Source organism: Capra hircus, chromosome 7, assembly GCF_001704415.2.
Source record: "Capra hircus breed San Clemente chromosome 7, ASM170441v1, whole genome shotgun sequence".
Taxonomy (NCBI): domain Eukaryota; kingdom Metazoa; phylum Chordata; class Mammalia; order Artiodactyla; family Bovidae; genus Capra; species Capra hircus.
Window position 1 is genome coordinate 95,774,367 of NC_030814.1, and position 24,044 is coordinate 95,798,410.

Below are 24,044 nucleotides of genomic sequence, written 5' to 3' on the forward strand. Positions count from 1 at the left end.
TTTAGCCTTTGCAAGTTTTTCTTTTATTATCTATTCAGCAGTGACAGAAGGATGCCTGATCCAGGGGAGAGCTCTGCCTCCCTCCCTCCTTGCCCCTCAATGCCTGGAACTCAGGCTGGGCGAGCCCGGTCACGGGGCCTGGCACTCTGGCCCGTACACGTGTCCATGTTTCTTTCAGGCACGGGCATCTATGTCACAAGTTCCTCATCTGCCCTTCTCTTTTCTGCTCTGCCATCACACCACGGGCTCCTGAGAAAGCCTGCCCATGGGCAGGGGGAGTAGGGCAGGGGTGTGTGTGTGTCCCAGTGGGACCCAACACCCACCAGCAGGGAGGCGCCTTCTCACTCAGGCCCCAGCGTGGAGCCCACGGCGGTGCTGATGCTCGGACCTGGCTCGCCTCGGCAACCTGGTCTTGAAGAGGGACTTGCCCGAGGCTTCAATATAAGTGACGCTCATCTCCTTGGGGCTGATCTCTACGTAGGCGAAGCCACCCAGTGAGTTCTCAGCCCCGTGGTGGAAGCGCAGGTAGCCTTTGGGGACCTTGCGCATGTGTTTCTTCGAGGGGTCCATGAAGTTCCCAGCCCCGCTCAACACGAAGCCCAAGCCGTTCTCATCCTGAAGGTACTGTGGACAGAGGACACAGGGTCAGTGGAGCCCCCAGCCCCTCAGTTAGGTGGATTGTGGACTTGGTGCCCACCTGTCCTGGGTGCAGGGTCAGGTCTGTGCTTCACCACAGAGTCACCTTGGGCAAGGAACATAACCCCGGCCCCCCACACCTTGCCACCCCCGCCAAGCCTCCAGTTTCTTCACCTCTGGGAGCGTATTGATCTGGGTAAGCAACTGGCAACAGGGATCCCTGGGAGGGCTTTTAGGGAACTTCAAGCTGTTTTCTGGTTAGCAAGCATAGTGTTTGAGGGATAGTGATCATTGAGAGGCCTCCAAACAGGAGGGGAACTGCCAGGTGGCTCAGTGGTAAAGAAGCTGCCTGCCAATGCAGGAGACACAGGAGATGGGGTTTGATCCCTGGGTCGGGAAGATCCCCTGGAGGAGGGCATGGTAACCCACTCCAGCATTCTTGCCTGGAGAATCCCGTGGACAGAGGAGCCTTGCGGGCTACAGTCCACGGAGTTGCCAACAGTCGGATACGACTGAGCACACACACACAAACAGGAGGACCCCCAACGCCACCCCATGCGGCACACTGGCCAGGCTGGGGACCTCCTCCCCTTACCAGGACCCCAGGCCACCCTCGGGACCCTCACCTGCAAGTTGTGGTCGTGGCCACACAGGTAGGCGGTGACCTTGTGCGTGGTCAGCAGTGGCAGCAGCTGCTTGACCAGGCAGTGGGTGGGCCCGTGCTCAGCAATAGACCACACAGGGTAGTGGCCGGCCACCAGCACATAGTCCTCCTTGGCTGCTGCCAGCTGCTTCTTGAGCCAGGCCAGCTGCGTGCGGGCCATCGCCAAGTTTCGGGGCCTCTCGGGCTGCTGGCTGGCAAAGTCGTCAGAGTTGCCGCACAGGGTCACGGTGTCCAGCATGAAGATGGCCACGGACACGTTGGACCGGGGGATCTTGAAGCGCAGGCGGTAGTAAGGGCTGGGGAACTTCCTGCGGATGGTACAGAGGAGGCGGTAGGCACCCATTTCGGGTGGAGACGCCCCAGGCTCAGCTCTGGCCAGTTGGCCTCTTTGCCCCCCTGAGGGAGGAGGCTGGTGAGGGGTGGGAAGGAGAGGCAGGAGGGAGCAGACTCACCAGCGCTTGGAGACCCTGGAGTAGGCGATCTGGGCTGAGACGTTCCCCAGATGGTCATGGTTGCCAGCCAGCACGTACCAGGGCACTGAGTGGAGCGGTGAGGCAGAGAACACATCCTCGAAGGTCTCCTGCAGCAGACAGAGAAGGGCGGCACCCACCCCAGGTTCAAGCAGCCTCTGGCTGCTCCCACCAACTCGGGGGCCAGGAACAAGGGAGAACCTGTGCGTGCTTGGTGTGTACAGCCATCAGTGTCGCTCTGCCCTCTCTAGTAAAAGGTCTAGAGGCTTCTCCATGCATCGCCCTCCCCCCACCCCCACCACTCCAGTAGCACACACCTGAAACCTCTTGTCGTTGACATCCTGCACACCGCTGAAGTAGAAATTGTCTCCCAGGGACAGAACGAAGTCTGCGCCCAGGATCTGCACTGTCCTGGCAATCTCTTTGGCATTGGCCATTTCCCGGGCTGTGTAAAACGGGGCATTGGGGACCCCTCCCCAGTCGCCCACGGCGACAAAGCGCAGCATGGGGGTGGGGGTGGTGGCGGCAGCGGCAGCAGCAGCCCGGGGGAGCACCAGCGAGGCTTGCAGGATGAGCAGCACCGTCCACATGTCCATCTGGGAGGGGAGAGACAGGCGTCTGGGGCTTGGGCAGCAGGCCACCCTGAGACCCCCCACTCGCCCTGTTCTGGGAGGGGAAGAGACGGGCTCCCCGCAGGGCTGGCTTGGTGCCCAAGTTCCCAGGGCTTCAGGGCAAGAGCTGGCTGGGAGGGTCAGTGAGCGTGAGCGGGCAAGCAGGATCCAGCCGGCAGGGTGAGGAGGGCTGGGTGTGCAGGGGCCCAGCACTCACCCTGAGGGAGGAACAAGCCAGTTGCCTAGGGGCTCAGAGAGGCAGGTGAGCTCCAGGGCAGAGCGGCTGGGCACCGAGCCTTTATTTCCTGGGGGGCGGAAATGGATCATTAGAGAGGATGAGGCAGTTTCTCCAGGAGCCCTCCCCTTGGGTCATGTGAGCCTGGGAGTTAGTTCCCCAGTGCTGGCCACGGGACTCGAGGTGGGGTCTGGCACTCCAGGGCAGCCTCGCGTGCCCGCACGGCCCCCGCGTTTGCCCAGGGGAGCGCGTTTGTGTCACGGGCCCTCGAGCGTGCGCCAGGCTCTGCCGGTGCACCCCTCCCAGGCAGTCACCCACCCTGTGTCCGCGTCCTCAGTGGACGTGTTTGTCTGCCCATGTCTGGGTGTGTCTGAACTGTTATCTGCGTGTAGCCAAGCGTGCCTGCTGTGTGCTTGTCCTATGTCGCCATGGCGGCGGACACAGAGCCACCGACAGGGCCCTGTGTGGCGTGTCAGGGAGGCGTGCCTGGGATCTCAAGTGGAACTAAGCGTGGGGGATGAGGACCGGTGTGTCCCTGCCTTGCGCCCCAGTCCAGCTGTGCCTGTGCGCTGTGTCCCTCGGCTGAGTTGTGGGTCCGGTGTGTGAAACATCCGACGTGAGCCCCAATCCCAGGGTCACCCTCCTCCCCTAAACAGCAGGGGCCTCCGTTTCCAGGAAGTCCTGCCCGCATCTTCCCCTCCGCCGCCCGCCACCCCCACTCCTGCAGGAGGAACCCAGGCAGGAGGGAGCTGGTGACAAGCCATGTGACCACAGGCTTTTGACCCTCACACCCTCGGCGGCTGCTCTTGAGGCCTGTCCGACCTGCCCCTCCCCTCCCTGCCTCCCTTCTCCCCGGCCCCGTGGACCCATAGGCACTCACGATAGCTCTCTACAGCCCCTTGCGACGGTGGATGGGGCCCCCCATCCCCAGGCTTGAGGACACAGGCTGACTGCTTGCCCCCCCCACTCCCGACCCCACAGCCCAGATAAACAGGAAGTGGGTCACGAGGTTAGGCGGAGACCACTCCCCCGGGTGGAGGCCTCCGGTCTACACCCGCTGGGCGGTCTCACCTGCATTCGGCAGGGCCCGCGGTCAAGGCCAGTCGCGGCTGAGCGAGCCGAGCTGCGGGAATGCTGGGCGCTCGCCGTCGGGGCTGCCCGGGCTTAAAGGACGCGGCCGCCGGGGGCGGCCCAGGTGATCCCCGGCGGCCGGAAGCGCTGGAACCTGGACCTCCTGGACCTGCCGGCCGCACCCGGGGATCCTGCTGGGTCACCCCGCGTCACCACGCCTCCGGGGCGCAGGCAGCACTTCTGTAACTGGGGGTGACGCACTGCACCCCGGAGGACGGTCCAAACCCAGGGAGAGTGACTCGGGGTCCCGGTTTCCATCCCCTGCCCCCCCCAACCTGACGCAGGCAGAATCTCCACCCTTGGGACCCAAACACTTGGGGTGCCCAGGGCCCCCCTATCGCAGCACTGGGTGGGGCGTCAATCCTGGACTGCCGCCTCCCTCGAGGGAGGAAGTCTGTCGTCTTCAACCTCAGTTTTCTGGTCTTTAAATTATGCGTGAGGGCAGAGAGTTCAACCTTCCTTAGATGTGCAAATAATCTATGTTGAAACAGTCTCCAGGAGCTAGGGCACGACCCTTCCCGCCTCCTTTAGAAGCTGCTGGTGGTGGTTCTGTCCTAAGTCCTGCTCTTTGCAACCTTAGGGACTACAGCCTGCAAGGCTCTGGCCTTGGACAGATCCAAGGAATTTTTCAGGCAGGAAGACTGGAGTGGGTAGTCATCCCCTTCTCCAGAGGATCTTCTTGATGGAGAGATGGGACCCAAGTCTCTTTCCTCACCTGCACTGGCAAGTGGATTCTTGACCAACTGCGCCACCTGGGAAACCCACCGTACAGAAAACCTGCCTAGAGCTCTGCAGGCTTAAAAATGGCCCAGTCATGAAAAAGCAAGCTTTGAGGGACTGTGGGCTTCCCTGGTGGCTCGCCTGCAATGCTGAATACCTGGGTTGGATCTTGGGTCAGGAAGATTCTCCTGGAGAAGAGAATGGGTACCCACTCCAGCCTGGAGAATTCCTTGGACAGAGGAGGCTGGCAGATTACAGTCCATGGGGTCCCTAAGAATTGGACACAGCTGAGTGACTAACATGTACCACAGACTGGAGGAGACCTAAGAAATGGGAGGACAAACTGAACATGGGGATCTTGGACCAGAAAAGGGGCACTTAGGGGAAATCTGGTGACATTTGGAGTTTTGTGAATAGTAACTCAACTAGGAAACAATCCTGGAGTGGTTACAGGTGTGACATGTACTGGATGCTAGTCATTGAGGCAACAGTGAGATGTACGTTGCAACTCTTTGCACTGTATTTTAAATTTTTTTTGCAATTTTCCTGTAAATCTAAAGTTATGCCAACATAAAGAAGTTGACTTTGAAAATAGGCATGATTCAAGAAACTTAAACATTGATTCAACATGCATTGAACACCTGCTGTATGCCCCGCAGGTGTACCATCCCCCCACCCCCACCGCCATAGACGCAGCAGGGAACAAGACAGATCAGGAAAAACCTGCTCTGCTGGGCCCCAAGTGCTGGTGAAATTTATATTCTAGCTGTTAATTACTTTCCATTCTTTGGGGGTGAGGTGGGGCATTCTTTTTCCATTTTATACTTTCTGTGCTGTGTGCTGTGCTCAGTCACTCAGTTGTGTTCAACTCTTTGGGACACCAGGGACTGTAGCCTGCCAGGCTCCTCTGTCCATGGGATTCTCCAGGCAAGAATACTGGAGTGGGTTGCCATTTCTTATTCCAGGGGATCTTCCCGACCCAGGGATTGAACCCATGTCTCCTACATCTCCTGCACTAGCAGCTGGATTCTTTACCACTGCGCCACCTGGGAAACCCACACTTTCTGTACTGTTTGGATTTATGCTTGAAAAGTGCTTAGTTATTTTGCCAGTAGAATAAATGCAGACTTCCTCCTAACATATCTGCAGTCTGAATGTAAACAGAAAACAAAGACCTCACTGCAGATTCAGGGAGATGGTTGTTTTTCTGGGGAGACAGGGAAGGGAATGGAATTGGGGCTCAGGGATAAGGAGGGGTGTCCAGAAAAGGGGCTTCAAGTTTATCTCTACTGTTTCCTTTCACGAAAAAGGAAAACAAAATGATAGGAAGCAATTAGAATCCATTGTTAAATTTGCTTCTTCATGTAGCAGGTCTGGGTTGTTGGAAGGATTCTCTTCTATTCTTTCTGTATTTTTTGAGATCACACAAAACTATAATATTTGTTATCCTATCATATTACGTGGTCTTTGTAGAAACGTCGGAAAATACTGAAAAGCACAGGGAAATGATTACACCAGTCTGCCTAGAGAGTCACTATTCAGTAATTTTTTTTATTATTAATTTTTGTCTGCCTACATTTTTCTTCTGAAGAATGGGATGCAATTGATAGCATTTTTTTGAGGGGCTTTGCTGTGTGACATGTGGGGATCTTAGTTCCTGGACCAGGGATCGAACCCATACCCCCCTGTAGTGGAAGCTCGGAGCCCTTCCCTGGACCACCAGGGAAGTTCTATTGATACCATTTTTTGATCTTGTCAAGTGTTAACATTTTCCGTATCTTTTAATTTTTTTTTTGTTTTTTTAAAGGTTTTAAAATAACATTTGTTTCTTAAAAGTTAACGTGCACCGAAACATTTTTCTGTACCTTTTAAATAAAAAAAATGCAGAAGCACATGCACATGAAAATAAATCAGGCTTTGTGTGGAGTGTGTAAAGAAGCATGTGACTCCTCAGTTAGGTGTTTCAGGTCACCTCTGGGGTCCTGAGCAAACTCCTCTCTGTTCACTCCAGGGAACCCAGACCTGGTTCTGATTGTCTGTGGAGGTGGATCAGGGTTTGGCCCTGAGCCTCCTGCCCCCTCCGCTCCTGCCTTGCTTCCCAACAGCAACGTCAACCCCATGGCTGAGTTCCTCCCTGCCCTCCCCTGCCTGCTCTGCCGCAGCTCTGACTATTCTTCTGGCTTTCTCACCCTCCCTTCCTGGAACAGGAGCCCTCGCTGTGACCTCAGGGCCTTGGCACTTGCTGTTCCATTTTCGCAGAAGATCCTTTCTTCTCCAGCTACCCCTGTGGCTGCCTCTCTACTGTATTGAAGTTCCTTTAACTCATCTGAAAAACACCCCTCCCACCCTGATCCCGAATCCCTCTTATCCTGCTGTAGTTTTATCCATAGCCCTTATCACTGCCTGTTGAACCACACTCTGCTTATCTTGTTTTCAGTCTGTTCCCCGAGACGAATGAGGTCTGAGGCGATAAGAACTGTCTCAGTCGGTTGTGTTTGCTGCTATTTCTCTGGCATCTAGAATCTGGGGCCCACATGGCAACTGCTCAGGAATTATCAGCGGAAAGGTGGAAGAAGGGGACACCCTTGCACAACATGTTTTTACCTCCAGTCTGAAGGTGCAGTCGGCCCGAACCTTCCTGGTTTCACCTACCACTAACCACCCTAACCACCAGGGCTTCCCTGGTGGGTCAGCTGGTAAAGAATCTCCCTGCAATGCGGAAGACCTGGGTTTGATCCCTGGGTTGGGAAGATCCCCTGGAGGAGGGCATGGCAACCCCCTCCAGTATTCTTGCCTGGAGAATCTCCACGGACAGAGGAACCTGGAGGGCTGCAGGTCATGGGGTGGCAAAGAGTCAGACACAACTGAACGACACAGCACAACCACCCCTTTACAGCTTGCTTCATCTAAACATTTTTTTTTTTGGCCAAAGACTCCTGGAAATATGTCACTGTTTACATCGCCTTCCTGTCTGGGCCACAGGGCACAAGTCACACTTAAGACAGTGTATCGGAGAAGAATCTTGAGAGTCCTGTGGATTTGATCCAGAGTCCTGGATCAAACCAGTCCATCCTAAAGGAAATCAATGCTGAGTGTTCATTGGAAGGACTGATGCTGAACTTGAAACTCCAATCCTTTGGCCACCTGATGTGAAGAGCTGACTCATTGGAAAGACCCTGATGCTGGGAAAGATAGACGGCAGGAGGAGAAGGGGACGACAGAGGATGAGATGGTTGGATGGCATCACCGACTCGATGGACATGAAGCTGAGCAAATTCTGGGAGACAGTGAGGGCCAGGGAAGCCTGGCGTGCTGCAGCCAGTGGAGTTGCAAAGGGTCGGACTTAGTGACCAGACAGCCACAACAAATGCCTACCTCAGGGCCTTTGCACTTGCTGTGCGTTCCTCTGGCCCCTATCTGTTCATCTCCTTGTCCTGGAGTACCTGACTTCAATGCCATACCACTTCCTCAAGCCTCCCGGACATCTGGACTCAACACACACCCCCATCACCTACTCCCAAGTCTCTAGTCTGTCAAGCATCCTCCCACCCCCGTCCAGGAATTCCCTGGAAAGCAGATCTGGGTGGACAAGACATCTACACTTGATGGGGGAGAAGGGAGAATGGGGTTAACAATACTTCTGACAAGAACGAGTCAGTGGAGAGAGGTGTGCACCAGACTGATATGTGTGGCGAGGAGACCCTGAGGTGGGAGGTTTCAGGAGGTGGGGATCAGGGGCTAAAAGGATCCCAGGGGCAAGGGCCTGGAGCCATGGAGGGTGGACTTGATTTGGAAGGCGATAGGTTTGGAGGATAGAGTCCAAGCTGTGTTTTTATAAGATCAATCTATGAAAAAGCAAGTCACAGACAGATCTGTATCATCTCTGTATCTGTTTATATCTATCTGTATCCATTTAACTACTGCTATCTGTCTATTTCTGGAGAAGGAAATGGCAACCCACTCCAGTACTCTTGCCTGGGGAACCCCATGGACGGAGGAATCTGGTGGGTTCTTCCCAGAGCAGAGATGTCTCCTGCATGGCAGGCAGACTCTTCACCACCGAGCCCCCAGGGAAGCCTATCTATCTATCTATCTGCCTATCTATTATTTATCATCGGACATGACTGAAGTGACTTAGCAGCAGCAGCAGCATCCCTTTTATAAGGGCTTCCCTGGGGGCTCAGTGGGGAAAGAGCCTGCCTGCCGTGCGGGAAAGCGGTGTTCGATCCCTGGCTTGGGAAGATCCCCTGGAGAAGGAAATGGCAACCCACTCCAGTTTTCTTGTCTGGAGAATTCCATGTACAGAGGAGCCTGGTGGCCTACAGTCTGTGGGGTCACAGAGAGTTGGACACGACTGAGTGACTAACACTTTCACACCTTTATATATGCTTTTTTCTTTATTTATTTCACTGTGCCAGGTTTTAGTTGCAGCATGTAGGATCTAGTTCCCTGACCAGGGATCGAACCCAGGCCCCCGGTATTGGGAGTGTGGACTCTTAGCCACTGGACCACCAGGGAAGTCCCTGTCACACTGTATCTTGATAGAAAACTACAAGTGCTTGGTTGCTGCTCACCAAGAAGAAATAATTCTGGTGCCCACAGGAGCCAGTTTAAGAGTGGAATCTTCTGGAGATGGGAATTATTAACTTCTACCTTATTAATTTCTTTATTGAATTCATCTTTAAAAATGATAAGCTAATAAAGATTTTGTTTATTCAGGAAAACAGTGTATTACGTAAATAACCATTCTGATGAAAACACAGACAATTGTTGATGGAAGGTGAGTCTACAGTGAGGGGGCCCCTCACCCCCAACCTCAGGCGGCGGGTATGTTCGAGTCAGCTCTCCAGGATTGCTGTTTGGAGGTGGCTGGGCCGTCGGCCTGAGTTCAGGCTCCAGCTCCCCTGTTGCTAGTCAGCAGTGTGACGGTGGGCTGGGGGCTTCACCTCTCTGTGCCTGGCTTTTTCATCTTTCACACAGGCGATGTTAGTGTCGTGGCATCGCACGTCCTGCCCCATAGAACATGGAGAGGAGGAACTTGTACACAGCCAGCTCTTGCTCTAAGCTAGCTGCCACTGTTTGTTATCACCATCACTGTTATGTGTATTATTGGCTACGGCAGCGGCTTCCAGGTGGCCCTAGCAGTAAAGAACCCACTTGCCAAAGCAGGAGACACGAGACCCGGGTTCGATCCCTGGGTCGGGAAGATCCTCTGGTGGAGGGCACGGCAACCCACTCCAGTATTCTTGCCTGGAGAATCCAATGGACAGAGGAGCCTGGCGGGCTCTTGTCCATAGAGTTGCAAAGTTGGACACAGCTGAAGCGACCAAGCACACAGGACTGGTAATTTGTATAAACCTACCATGTTTAAGAGGCAGCAATGAGAGGTTAGGGGACCAACTCATATCCATTTGCCTGAGGCTTTTCTGATTTAACACAGGAAGTCCTACATCCCAGGAGCTCTCTCAGTCTTGGGTAAGCCAGAAGTACAGTTGGTCACCCAAAGGGAGATTTTGGATCCCAGTGGTGAGATGCGGGAATCTCTGACAACCCCTAACTTTTGGGAACTCAGTGCCAAGGAAGAAACTTAGGGAGAGGAACCATTCCAGGGGAACTGGACAAACCCAAGTGTGGATACATTGAGTGTGAGTGTCTTTTTGCTTGTCTGGGTGGGAGAAGACAGGTTTTCCTGTGGGGAACGCAGGACAGAGGTCCCAGCATCGTATTCTGAAATATTTCAAACACACAGCAAAGTTGAAAGAATTGTCCAGCAAACACCCACACACCTGCTCCTAGAAACTGCAATTAACATTTGAATATATTCGCTGTAATATCTGGGAGCTTCCCAGGTGGCCCTGGCGGTAAAGAACCTGGCTGCCAATGCAGGAGATGTAAGAGACGTGGGTTTTATCCCTGGGTCGGGAAGACCCCCACGGAGAATGAAATGGCAACCCACTGTAGTATTCTTGGCTGGGAAATTCCACGGACAGAGGAGCCTGGTGGGCTAGAGCCCACGGGGTCGCAAAGAGTCAGGCAAGACTGAAGCTACTTAGCACACTTTAATATCTGTCTCACCATCCATTCACTCATCCATCTTACTTTTTACCTGTTCTAATATGTTGGAGACTTCTGCACACTTCCCTGCCGTGGTTCCAGTGCTTATACCATTAACTCAAGCTCGATACTGGCTTACAGCTCTTCTCTTTGATGTGAAATTTGCATACAATGATATGTACAAGTCTGAAGTGTACACTGGGTGAGTTCTGATAAACCTCAGCTACAACCACAGGGGAAATAACTTACTCATCTCCCATGAGATTCAAAACAAAAAATAAAAGTAAATGGAGGCAGCTCAGGTTCTGCTGCTTGCAAAGTTCTGTGACCTGGAGAGTGTGTCTTAACCTTTCTGGGCCCCAGTTTCTCATCTTCAAAATGGGGAGAGTAGGGGTACCTGTCTGAGATTTGATTGTGGTTGTTGCGGGTACTGAATGGGTGAATCTGTATAGAGATAGTGTGGAGTGCCTGGCATGTAAGAAGTGCCTTGAAAAACACTTATGATATTATCCAGTTGGAACAGCGAAAGCAATTACAGTCGGTGGAAAAAGAAATAAAGAGGTAAGTATATTGCAGGAAAATTTCAAAGACGGCCAACAGAGGAAGCTAAGCATCGAATTTACCCTGGTGTGGAAGGCAGGTCGAAGGAAAGGGACTGTGTGGATGCTAAGTCCCTTCAGATTCTTTGAGGCCCCATGGGCTGTAGCCCACCTCTGTCCATGGAATTCTCCAGGCGAGAATATTGAAGTGGGTTGCCATTCCCTTCTACAGGGGATGTTCCCAACCCAGGGATGGAACCCCGGTCTCCTGTGATGTGGGAGGATTCTTTACTGTCTGAGTCACCAAGGAAGCCCAAGGAAAGGGAGGTTTTGAGCTAAATCTTTGCGACCCCATGGACTGCCTGCTGGGCTGTTCTGTCCATGGAATTCTCTAGGGCAAGAATACTGCTATGTCCTTCTCCAACTGATTTTCCAATCCAGGTTTCAAACCCAGGTCTCCTGCATTACAAGCAGATTCTTTACCGTGAGCCACCAGGGAAGCCCAATCCTGACCCACCACCACAGGAAATCAGCAGGGCAGGGGCTCTATGCACTTGTGAATGACTAGAGGGAGAGGAGCCTTGTGATAACAAAGTGGTAGGAGGGCTTTCCTGGTGGCTCAGGGAAGAGTCCATCTGCCAGTGCAGGAGACACCAATTGGATCCCCGATCCAGGAAGATCCCACATGCCAGCTAAGCCTGTGTGCCACAACACTGTTGAGCCTGTGCTCCAGAGCCTGGGAGCCGCAAGCACTGAGCCCGTGCGCTGCAGCCACTGAGGCCCCCGTGCCCCAGAGCCCTCGCTCGGAAGCAAGAGAAGCAACCGCAATAGCAGCCAGCACATGGCAAGCAGAGAGTGGCCCCTGCTTAAAGCGCCTAGAGAAAAGCCCGTGCAGCATCGAAGACCCAGCAGAGCCAACAATAGACAAATAAACATTAAAAAAGTGATATGATAATCCGACCGACTTTAGAAGAATTATCAGAAGGTTTAAAAGAACATTTTAAACCCCTGTATATGTTTAATTTTTAGATTTGTAACAGCTGCTAAGGATTTCAGACACATTTGCTTGGTGGAGGCATTTAAGATGAAAGAATCAAAATACACTACGTTGTATAAATGTTATCTACAATATTTAAGAGATTTCAATTCACTGCATTTCTGAATGGACTCAAAGATGCACTCACTGACCTATTTGAAAATGATAGTCCGCTTTGACAGGTGTGTAAGTAACAGGATAGCTATCCTTGGAACCGAACACTTAAGGGAAACTCTTGTTTCTAAAGGTATGATTTAAATTATGTTTACAAAGTGACGACAAAGATGGGTTTTTCTAGGCATCAAAGCTTCCCCAAATCAAACACTGTTATGAGTTTGATTTCAGGAACCCAAAAGCCAGTGTGGCTGGAGCAGAGGGAGCAAGGGGAAAAGTGGGAGGAAACGAAGATGCGGTGTGGTGGGATTTGGGGGCTGCAGGGAAGAGAGATTCCCCCAGTGAGGTGAGCGCCAAGGAGAATTCGGAGCAGAGGTGAAACTAATCTTAGGTTTTGCGTAACTTCCACCAGCCACTGGGCTGCGAGACACAGCTACTTGGTGGGTATGGCAGGTGGGAAAAAAACCGGATCGTGGTGGTTTCCCCCAAATCCATTTTTAAAAAGCCCGAAGTCTTGACTTCGGAAGCTCGCGTGATCCCCTGCAGCCGCCAGAACGCCGGGCGCGTCTCAAGACTTTTGACCTTGACACCACTGCCCCCGCGTGGCCACAGCCTAAACTGCAGCAACGTCCTGCAGACCGCCTTCCTTTCTGGGTGCGCAAAGGGTGCCCTAGTGCGAGGCGCGGAGGGGTCCTGTGATGGAGCCAGTCAAGGTCTGCCCTCGAGTAACTCCCCAGGGGGTGATGAGTGAGCTACGCGGCGATTAAAATGTTTGCAGGACAGTCTGATGAGCAGCTGGCTTCTCAGAAAATTGTAAACCAGAGAGATTCTCAGAGGACGGGTCTTTGGGCAGTGTCTGTTGCTGTTGTTGAGTTGCTCAGTCGTAGCCGACTCTTTGCGACCCCATGGACTGTAGCCCACCAGGTTCCCCTGTCCTTCACCATCTCCCAGAGTTTGCTCAAACTCATTTCCATTGAGTCAGTGATGTCATCCAACCATCTCATCCTCTGCCAAACCCTTCTCCTCCGGCTTTCAATCTTTCCCAACATCAGGGTCTTTACCAGTGAGTCAGTTCTTCGAATTAGGCGCCCCAAAGCATTGAAGCTTCAGCTTTAGTCCTTCCAATGAATATTCGGGGTTGATTTCCTTTAGGATTGACTGGTTTGATCTCCTTGCAGTCCATGGGACACTCAAGAGTCCTCCAGCACTACAGTTCGAAGGCATCCATTCTTCAATACTCAGCCTTCTTTATGGTCCAACTCTTACATCCATATATGGCTACTGGAAAAACCATAGCTTTAACTATATAACCTGTCCCAGCCTTCAATTCCTAGTCACCCACCCAGGTCTGCTAAAATTCTCCAGTTTCCCCCTGCTTCCCAGTGCTCTGTAGAGCAAGTCCAAGCCCTTCAGCCTGGTGCTTGAAGCCGTGGAAGACCCAGCTCTGACTGCCCCAACATATCATTAGCACGAACAGTACACAAGTAGAGACCTCCCTGGTGGTCTAGGCATTAAGAATCCACCTGCCACGCAGAGGTCATGGGTTTGACCCCTGATCTGGGAAGATCCCACATGCCGTGGAGCAGCTAAGCCTGCATTCCACTCCTGAGACTGTCCTCTAGAGTACACACACCTCAATGACGGAGTCTGCCTGCCTAGAGCTTGTGTTCTGCAACAAACTGCAGCTAGAGAGTAGCGCCTGCTCAGCGCAACTGAAGAAAGCCTGGGCACAGCACTGAAGACCCAGTGCAGTAAGCAAACAAGCAAAAAGCTATAGCACTCAAAAAATGTAGGAGGAACTATTTTTTTAGTTTATTTTTTTATTGAAGGAAAATTGCTTCACCGAATTTTGTTGTTTTCTGTCAAACTTCAACATGAATCAGCCATGCTGCTGCTGCTGCGTCGCTTCAGTCGTGTCCGACTCTGTGCAACCCCACAGACGGCAGCCCACCAGGCTCCCCCGTCCCTGGGATTCTCCAGGCAAGAACACTGGAGTGGGTTGCCATTTCCTTCTCCAATGCAGGAAAGTGAAAAGTGAAAGGGAAGTCACTCAGTCGTGTCCGACTCTTATCAGCCACAGGTATACATATATCCCCTCCGTTTTGAACCTTCCTCCTATCTCCCTCCGCATCCCACCCCTGTAGGTTGATACAGAACCCCTGAGCCACACGGCAAATTCCCGTTGGCTATCTATATTCCATATGGTAACATGTTTCCATGTTACTCTTTCCGTACATCTCACCCTCTCCTCCCCTCTCCCCATCTCCATAAGTCTGTTCTCTATATGTTTCTCCATTGCCTCCCTGTAAACAAATTCTTCAGTACCATTTTTCTAGATTCCATATATGTGCGTTAGAATAGGATATTTCTCTTTCTCTTTCTGACTCATTTCACTCTGTATAATAGGTTCTAGGTTCATCCACCTCATCAGAACTGACTCAAATATGTTCCTTTTTATGGCTGAGTAATATTCCATTGTGTATATACACCAAAACTTTATCCATTCATCTGTCGATGGACATCCAGGTTGTTTCCATGTTCTAGCTATTGTAAATAGTGCTGCAATGAACAGTGGAATACACATGTCTTTTTCAATTTTGGTTTCCTCAGGGTATATGCCTAGGAGTGGGATTGCGAGAGCATTCCCTTTTCTCCACACCCTCTCCAGCATTTATTGTTTGTAGACTTTTTGATGATGGCCATTCTGACCAGTGTGAGGTGACATCTCATTGTGGTTTTGATTTGCATTTCTCTAATAAAAAGCAGAGACATTACTTTGCCGACTAAGGTCCATCTAGTCAAGGCTATGGTTTTTCCAGTGGTCATGTATGGATGTGAGAGTTGGACTGTGAAGAAAGCTGAGTGCCTAAGAATTGATGCTTTTGAACTGTGGTGTTGGAGAAGACTCTTGAGAGTCCCTTGGACTGCAAGGAGATCCAACCAGTCCATTCTGAAGGAGATCAGCCATGGGATTTCTTTGGAGGGAATGATGCTGAAGCTGAAACTCCAGTACTTTGACCACGTCATGCAGAGTTGACTCATTGGAAAAGACTCTGATGCTGGGAGGGATTGGGGGCAGGAGGAAAAGGGGACGACTGAGGATGAGATGGCTGGATGGCATGACTGACTCGATGGATGTGAGTCTGAGTGAACTCCAGGAGCTGGTGATGGACAGGGAGGCCTGGAGTGCTGCGATTCATGGGGTCGCAAAGAGTCGAACATGACTGAGCGACTGAACTGAACTGAATAATGAACAATGTTGAGCATCTTTTAATGTGTTTGTTAGCCATCTGTATGTCTTCTTTGGAGAAATGTCTGTTTAGGTCTTTTTCCCACTCTTTGATTGGGTTGTTTTTCTGGCATTCAGTTGTATGATCTGCTTGTATATTTTGGAAATTAATCCTTTGTCAGTTGTTTCGTTTGTATGACCTCCCTGGTGGCTCAGATGGTAAAGCGTCTGTCTACAATGCGGGAGACCTGGGTTTGATCCCTGGGTTGGAAAGATTCCCTGGAGAAGGAACCGGCAACCCACTCCAGTAATCTTGCCTAGAAAATCCCATGGACGGAAGAGCTTGGTGCAGGCTACTGTCCATGGGGTTGCAAAGAGTTGGGCATGACTGAGAGACTTCACTTTCTTTCTTTCTCCCATTCCGAGGGTTGTCTTTTCACCTTGCTTATAGTTTCCTTTGTGTGCAAAAGCTTTTAAACTTAATCAGGTCCCACTTTTTTACTTTTGTTTCTATTTCCATTTCTCTAGGAGGTGGGTCATATAGGATCTTGCTTTGATTTATGTCATCGAGTATTCTGCCTATGTTTTCCTCTAAGGGTTTTATAGTTTCTGGTCTTACATTTAGGTCTTTAATCCATTTTGAGTTTATCTTTGTGTATGTTGTTAGGAAGTGTTCTAATTTCATTCTTTTACATGCAGCTGTCCAGTTTTCCCAGCCCCATTTATTGATGACATTGTCTTTGCTCCATTGTATATTCTTGCCTCCTTTGTCAAAAATAAGGTACCCGTAGATGCATGGGTTTGTTTCTGGGCTTTCTATCTTGTCCCATTGGTCTATATTTCTGTTTTTGTGCCAGTACCATATTGTCTTGATGACTGTAGCTTTGTAGTATAACCTGAAGTCAGGAAGGTTAATTCCTTCAGCTCCATTCTATTTCTCAGGACTGCTTTGGCTATTCGGGGTCTTTTGTGTTTCCATATGAATTGTGAAATTTTTTGTTCTAGTTCTGTGAAAAAAGCCATTGATAATTTGATAGGGACCACACTGAATTTGTAGATTGTGTTTGGTAGTATAGTCATTTTCACAATATTAATTCTTCTTACCCAGGAACATGGAATATCTCTCCATCTGTTTATATCATCTTTGATTTCTTTCATTAGTGTCTTATAATTTTCTGTGTACAGTTCTTTCATCTCCTTAGGCAAGTTTATTCCTAGATATTTACTTCTTTTTGTTGCAGTGGTGAATGGGATTGATTCCTTAATTTCTCTTTCTAATTTTTTTATTGTTAGTATATAGAAATGGAAGTGATTTCTGTGTATTGATTTTGTATCCTGCAACTTTGCTAAATTCACTGATTAGCTCTGGTAATTTTCTATACTATCTTTAGGGTTTTCTAGGTACAGTATCATGTCCTCTGCAAACTGAGAGCTTTACTTCTTCTCTTCCATTCTGGATTCCTTTTATTTTTTATTTTTTCTCTGATTGCGGTAGCTAGGACATCCAGAACTATGTTGAATAATAGTGGTGAAAGTGGACACCCTTGTCTTGTTTCTGATCTTAGGGGGAGTGCTTTCAGTTTTTCATATTGAGAATGTTTGCTGTAGGCTTATCATATATGGCCTTTACTATGTTGAGGTTGGAGAAGGAAACAGCAACCCACTCCAGTATTCATGCCTGGAAAATCCCATGGACCAAGGAGTCTGGTGGGCTACAATCCATGGGGTCGCAAAGAGTCAGACACGACTGAGCGACTTTTGTGTGTGTGTGTGTGTGTGTGTTATGTTGAGGTAGGTTCCTTCTATGCCCATTTTTGAAAAGTTTAAATCATAAATGGGTACTAAATTTTGTCAAGGGCTTTTCCTGCATCTATTGAGATTATCATCTGGTTTATACCTTTCAATTTGTTAATATAGCATATCACATGGATTCATTTGTGTACATTGAAGAATCCTTGTGTCCCTGGCATAAACCAAACTCGATCATGGTATATGAGCTTTCTGATGTGTTGCTTAATTCTGTTTGCTAAAATTTTGTTGAGGATTTTTGCATCTATATTCATCAGTGATATTGGCCTGCAGTTTTCTTTTTTTGTGTTGTCTTTGGTTTTGGTATCAGGGTGATGGTGGCCTCAGAATGAGTTTGAAGTGTTTCTTCCTCTGTAATTTTTTGAAAGCGTTTTAGAAGGATAGGCATTAGAGCTTCTCTAAATGTTTGATAGAGTTCTCCTATGAAGCCATTTGGTCCTGGGCTTTTGTTTTTGGGGAGATTTTTGATCACCGCTTCAATTTCAGTGCTTGTAATTGGGTCCAATGTGGATATGTTGTTATATCATAAGTTCCACTAATTCACAACTTAGTATCATATACAATATACAGTGAAGTTTTCACATTTTTCATGTGTTCACAGCATATTAGCAAAGTTACTAGGAAGACTGGACTACCATGACCCAAGGTGTTACAGAGTGCACAAAATTCTGACCAGAGAGCTCAGATCAAGGAGTGGTTTGCTTTGGGAAGCAATTCTACCCAAAAATAACAAGGGGAGAGAAATTCAAAGTGTTCAATGAGACTTTCCTGGCGGTCCAGTGGCTGAGACTCCATACTCCCAATGCAGGGCGCATGGGTTTCTATCCTTGGTCAGGGAACTAAGATCCTTCATGCTGCAAGTCACAGCCAAAAAAAAAAAAAAAGTTTAAGACATTAAATGCACTATTGACTCAAAACTGCCATTTAATATGCTTTGTATCATAGGTTATAAAAGCTAACCCATCTATGGAACACTAAGAAGACACCAAACACAATCAAAATTTCCCACATTCAATATACTAGTATTTTCTGGTTGTACCAAAAAAAAAAAAAAAAAACCCAAAACTCAACCAACCAGAAAATAATTTCAACTCTTAAATAAAGAGTATTTATAGCAGCAACATGGATGGCTAGAGATTGTCAAACTGAGTAAAGTCAGACAAAGAAAGACAAATATGTGATATCACTTGTGTGTGGAGTCTTAAAAAACGGTACAAATAAACTTACAAAACAGAAATAAGGTCACAGATGTAGAAGACAACGTTATGCTTATAGGGAGAGGGAGGGAGGGTCGACAAAGACACAAACTACATATCGAATAGATTCAAAACCTATTGTCCAGCATATTATACAGCACAGCACAGGGAACTGCCCTCACTACTCTGGTTTAGGAAAAGAATCTTAAAAAGAAAAAAAAAAGTGGATATTTGTATACCTAATTCACTTTGCTGTGCCCCGAAACTAACACAACATAGTGTAATAAGCTATGCTCAAATTTAAAAGGAAAGCGGTTGCACCTTGAAAATGGATGAAGTAGGATTTCTATCTTCTTAAAAATACTACTAGAGCTACTAAAAAACTTTGCTTTTACAAAAGAATTGATGAAAACTTTCCTTTGTATTGTACAGAAGGTAGGCAGGAACCACGGATCGGCTCGGGTGTGTGATCTTAATCACAGGTACCTTCTTTCTTTCCTGCTCCGTCAGAGGCTGGGCTATCCTTGTTTTCAGCCTCTCCATCTGATGCAGGTAAATCTTCAGTCTCTTGGGTGGCCATTTCCACCGGTTTTCCCTTTCCTCCCCTTTGCCCTTTGCTTGCACTTTTCTATCTGAAGATTCATCCTTTCCTGTTGCCTTCTTTGGCTTTGTTTCCACCTGGGCAGGAGTAGGTTTAGTTGACAGCCTCCCAGGTCTCCTCTTGGGCTCCTCCTTCTCCACCCCTGATGAGGAGCTGACCTTCCCCAGGGGCACCCTGGCAGCAGGGTGGGCATATGCTGGGAGTGGGGAGCGGACCCTGGAAGCTGGTCTGCTTGGCCGCGGCTGCTCTTTCCCCTGCCGCAGAAGCTGGGCCCCTCATGGGCCCTTTTCTTGTTTTTTTTTTTGTTTTGTTCTCTTTCCTTTTTGCTCTTCTGATTGAGTGACTTTTACTCCCCTTGTCACCCATATCACCAGTCTGTTTTCCTGCCTCCTCTGACCTCCTGCTGGTTTCCACGCGTGTATTTTTGGTTTTAGTAAATGAATTCAAAAGTTTTACGTCTTTCTTTTTTATAGTTTCTAGCCCTTTGCTGAAGGAGGCTTGCAACTTGCCTAGGCTTTTAGTGACTCATCAAATTCATCCAGTTTTCTACTGAGTCTGATGAACGTCTTTACAAGTGTTACTCTGAATTCTTTATCTGCTAAGTTTCTTATCTCCTCTTCATTTAGTTGTTTCTCTGAGAGATCCTCGTGTTTGAAAGATATTCTTTGAAAGATAACTAACTCTGTTTCTATCAGTTATGTCGCCCAGCCTTGAAAGGGTGGCCTTACGTAGGAGGTGTCCTATAGGATCCAGTGGGGCCACCTCCCCTGGTCAACAAAGCCAGGTGTCCCGGGGGTATCCCCTGCATGTGCCCTCCTGTGATGGGTAGGCAGCAGTTATTGCAGGTGTGCTGGTGGGTGAGGTTGGTCCCCAGGCAAACCTGTCTGTGACCGCTGCAGATGGCCTTAGTAGGTTGAGCTGGTCCCTGGTCCAAATGTCTACAGGCCCTGGCTGAAACTGCTGTGGGGAGAGGGTTCTGGTGAGTAGGCCTGGCCTCTTGAGTTCTTAGGAGAAAGCAGGGGCAGGGCAGGTGGTGTTAGTTAGGTTGATGGAGACTGATAGAAATGGTGCTCACCAGCACCAGGCCAGCTACGTGGAAAGAAAGTAAAAACAAATGACGTCTGCCAGCACTTCTATCCCTAAAGTCCCACTGGACCCCTGCCCCGCTGGTGCACACCCTGAAATTAGCCGATGACTCTCCTTTTTGTATGGCCCAGGTGCTTTTCAAGCTGCTGCCTTTGTGATGGACTTTGGAGTGAGTGAGTTTCTGCATGAGTCCTTTAAGAGTGGAGTCTCTTCCCTTTCCTACAGCTCCTGGGCTCCCCCAGATGTGAGCCCTGCTGGTTTTCAAAGTCAGCTGTTATGGGTGCTTAGCTTCCCAGTGCAGGCTCCCCAGGCTGGGGATCCTGACATGGGACCTGGACTCCTGCTCATCAGGGGGTACCTCTGTGGCTGTGATATCTCTCCTGTTTGTGGGTTGCCTCACAGGAGTGTGGGAGAGGTTGGTTCTCACTAGACCAGGACTCTGCGCCTCCTACCTTTCATCAGTGCGGCCTTTTCCTTATACCCTTAGGTGTGGAAAATCTGTCGTGCTAGTCTTCAGGTCAGTTCTCAGAGGCGGCGGTTCTATATGTGATTGTAGTTTTGGTGTGTCCCTGAGAGGAGGTGAGCACAGGATCTGCCTATTCCAACAACTTGATCTGAAATTTGTGCAAGGCGCTACCCTAAGCACTTGGCTGAACCTAAGTTCAACCTAAACAAGGGCTAGAAGATGACTCGATCTGGTTCTGCTGCCGCTTGAGCAGTCGCCTGCCCCATCATGTAGTTTCAGCGTCCTTACTCCGTTAGAACCTCTCTTTTAGATGTCAAACCCAGAAAAGCCAGATAAAGAGTGATCCTATCGCCTTTCAATCAGAAGGAAATATTTATGACCTTGGATTTGGCAAAGTATTCTTAGATATGACCCCAAAAGCAAATAGAGGGAAAAAAAGATATTTTGGATTTCACCAAATTAATAAATTTTGTGCCTCAAAGGGCACCATCAAGAAAGGGAATGCATCACTAGAATCCTTGTGCATTACTGGTGGGAATATAACACTATTCTTCTGGTATGGAAAACAATATGACGGTTTCTCGGAAGTTACGCAGTTGATATGTGATTCAGCGATTCCTCTGCTGGGTGTATGCTCAAAAGAATCTAAAATATGGACAGAATCTTGTACACTTGTTCATAGGGCCATTAGTCACAAGAGCAAAAATGTGGAAGCAACCCAAGAGTCCATCAAGGATGACTGAGTCAACAAGATGGAGCATGCATGTAATAGAATACTATTCAGATTTAATGAGAAAGGGGGCTTCCCTGGTGGCTCAGGGGTAAAGAATCTGCCTGCAATGCAGGAGATGCGGGAGATGCAGCTTCAATCCTTGAGTTGGGAAGATCCCCTGGAGGAGGAAATGGCAACCCACTCCAATATTCTTGCCTGGGAAATCCCGTGGACAGAGGAGCCTGGCGGGCCACAGTCCACAGGGCCCACACAACTGAACAAGTGAGTACACACTCAATGAGAAAGGAAGTTCTGACACATGTTAAAACATAGATAGACTGTGGGGACATCATGTGAAGTAAAATAAGCCTATCCGAGTAGGACAACTACTACACGATCCCACTTATGTGAGGTTCCCATAGCAGTGGAATTTATAGAGACAGAAAATAGAACAGTGGTTTCAGGGGCTGGAGGAAGGTATGAATGGGGAGTTGTTTAATGAGTACAGAGTTTTGGTTTCGCATGATGAAAACCAAGCTCTGGAGACTGGTTTTCCATAGTCAATATACTTCACACTGCTGATCTGTACACTTAAAATAGTTAAGATGTAAATTTTTATAGTATGTGTGTGTGATCACAATCAAAAGTAAAAACTCTTAAAGTAAGAGTGAAAACAGCCCACAGAAGGCAAAAAAATTGAAAATGATATATCTGGTTAGAGACTTGGATAAAGTATAAAGAACTCCTAATCAATAATAAAAAGCCAAATAATCCAATTTAAAGGTGGCAAAACACTGGAATAGAAATTTTTCCAAGGAAGATATACTAGGATTTCTGGACATGATTACACATCAAGGAAATGCAAGTCAAAACTACAATGAGGGTGGGGGTGGTGGGCAAAACTGGTGAAGGAATGCAAATAGTACAAATTCCCATTTATAAAATAAGTCGCAGGAATGTAATGTGCAGTATAGCAATACAGTCAATAATACTGTATTGCATATTTGAAAGTGGACCGAGGAGCCTGGCAGGCTATAGTCCATGGGGCTGCAAAAGAATCACACATGACTTAGTGACTAAACATTTACTGGCTTCCCTTGGTGGCTCAGTGGTAAAGAAGTTGCCCACCAATGCGGGAGATGCAGGAGATCTGGGTTCAATCCCTGGTCCAGGAAGATCCCCTGGAGGAGGAAATGCAACCCACTCCAGTATTTTCGCCTGAAAAATTCCATGGACAGAGGACCCTGGCGGCTTGCAGACCAAAGGGTCGCGAAGAGTTGGACACAACTGAGCAAATGAGCACAAGAGAGTAGAGCTTAAAAGTGCTCATTGCAAGAAAAAAATTTTTTTTGGTAGATATGTGTGGAGAGAGAGGTTAACTAGACTTATTGTGGTGGTCATATTGCAATACATGCAAATATAGAATTATTATGTTGTACAGTTGAAACTAATACTGGGTTGGCCAAAAAGTTTATGCAGGTTTTTCCCTAAAGTTCAGTTCAGTTCATTTCAGTCGCTCAGTCATGTCCGACTCTTTGTGACCCCATGAATTGCAGCACGCCAGGCCTCCCTGTCCATCACCAACTCCCGGACTTCACTCAGACTCACGTCCATTGAGTCAGTCATGCCATCCAGCCATCTCATCCTCTGCTGTCCCCTTCTCTTCCTGCCCCCAATCCCTCCCAGCATCAGAGTCTTTTCCAATGAGTCAACTCTTCGCATGAGGTGGCCAAAGTACTGGAGTTTCAGCTTTAGCATCATTCCTTCCCAAGAAATCCCAGGGCTGATCTTCAGAATGGACTGGTTGGATCTCCTTGCAGTCCAAGGGACTCTCAACAGTCTTCTCCAACACTAGTACTAGCCAACTCAACATAATGTGATATGCTAATTGTAACTCAATTAAAAAACCGCAGTGGGAAACAGCTGCATATCCACTAGAATGGCTAGAATCAAAAGTGAGAGAATAACAGGTATGAGGATATGGAGAGATTGAAGCCCTCATACACTGCTGGCGGAAAATAGAAAACGATGCAGTCACTCTGGAAAACAGTCTGGCAGTGCCTCAAAGATTAAACCTAGAATTACCACATGACCCATTGATTCCACTCCCAGGCGTGTATCAAAAAAAGATAAAAACACATGTCCACACAAAAACTTGTGCGTGAATGCATTGACTTGAAATGAACTGTCAGATATTTCTCCAGCAAACATGGGTTTACTCGGGATCGGCAGAGAATTGCACTTCAGGACCTAAAGCCATGGTGAGTTGTGAGCCAGTCACCCCAGAGCAAGGGAAGGAGGATGCGTTTACAGAGGGAAAAGGACGTTATGAGGGTGATAGTAAAAAAAGTCTATGGTTTTTCATTGGCTGAGTCCTTGCAGGGAAAGAAGCCTCCTCCTTCCTCTTTGGCTCTGCTATCATTGCAGGATATGAGAGCGCCCCCTTGTGGTCTCCTGACTCTAATTGAGGTTTCTGTTTGGTTTTTTTTACAAATGCTTATAGCAACAGTTTTCTTAATAGTCAAAAGAAGTAATAATCCAATGCCCTTTAACAGATGGATACAGAAATGTGCTATAACCACACAACAGAATATTTTATTGTTGTTGTTCAGTCGCTAAGTTGTGTCCAACTCTTTGCAAACCTATGGACTGCAGCACACTAGGCTTTCCTGTCCTTCACTATCTCCTTGAGTTTGCTCAGACTCATGTTCATCGAGTCAGTGATGCCATCCAAT

General features: G+C 48.7%; 2 protein-coding genes across 3 annotated transcripts in view; both read right to left on the minus strand.

Moving 5' to 3' along the window:
• ACP5 (acid phosphatase 5, tartrate resistant) lies at positions 1–4,048 on the minus strand. Of its 2 annotated transcripts, none has more exons than XM_018051133.1 (6): positions 3,688–4,048; positions 2,599–2,686; positions 2,088–2,366; positions 1,753–1,880; positions 1,263–1,608; positions 1–624 (listed from the first exon to the last, which is right to left on the minus strand). In XM_018051133.1, the coding sequence occupies exons 3-6, from the start codon at positions 2,364–2,366 to the stop codon at positions 346–348; spliced, it is 1,032 nt and encodes a 343-aa protein (XP_017906622.1). In that variant the 5' UTR covers positions 2,599–2,686; positions 3,688–4,048; the 3' UTR covers positions 1–345. The 2 variants fall into 2 exon arrangements, with proteins under 2 accessions (XP_017906622.1, XP_017906621.1); XM_018051132.1 differs by lacking the exon at positions 3,688–4,048 and adding an exon at positions 3,497–3,632.
• Positions 3,781–24,044, minus strand: part of LOC106502294 (zinc finger protein 709) — a 27,735-nt gene continuing 7,471 nt past the window's right edge. The window contains exon 5 of the mRNA XM_018051674.1: positions 3,781–3,933. Within this exon, the coding sequence (XP_017907163.1) occupies positions 3,781–3,933 (153 nt within the window). The remainder of the gene's footprint in view (positions 3,934–24,044) is intronic.

Coding starts and splice junctions, on each gene's coding strand:
- ACP5 (XM_018051133.1), bottom strand. CDS start 2,366: ATGGACATGTGGACGGTGCTGCTCATCCTGCAAGCCTCGCTGGTGCTC. Junction 1,881..2,087: donor TCAACGACAAGAGGTTTCAG/GTGTGTGCTACT, acceptor TGTCTGCTGCAG/GAGACCTTCGAGGATGTGTT. Junction 1,609..1,752: donor TCCAGGGTCTCCAAGCGCTG/GTGAGTCTGCTC, acceptor TACCATCCGCAG/GAAGTTCCCCAGCCCTTACT.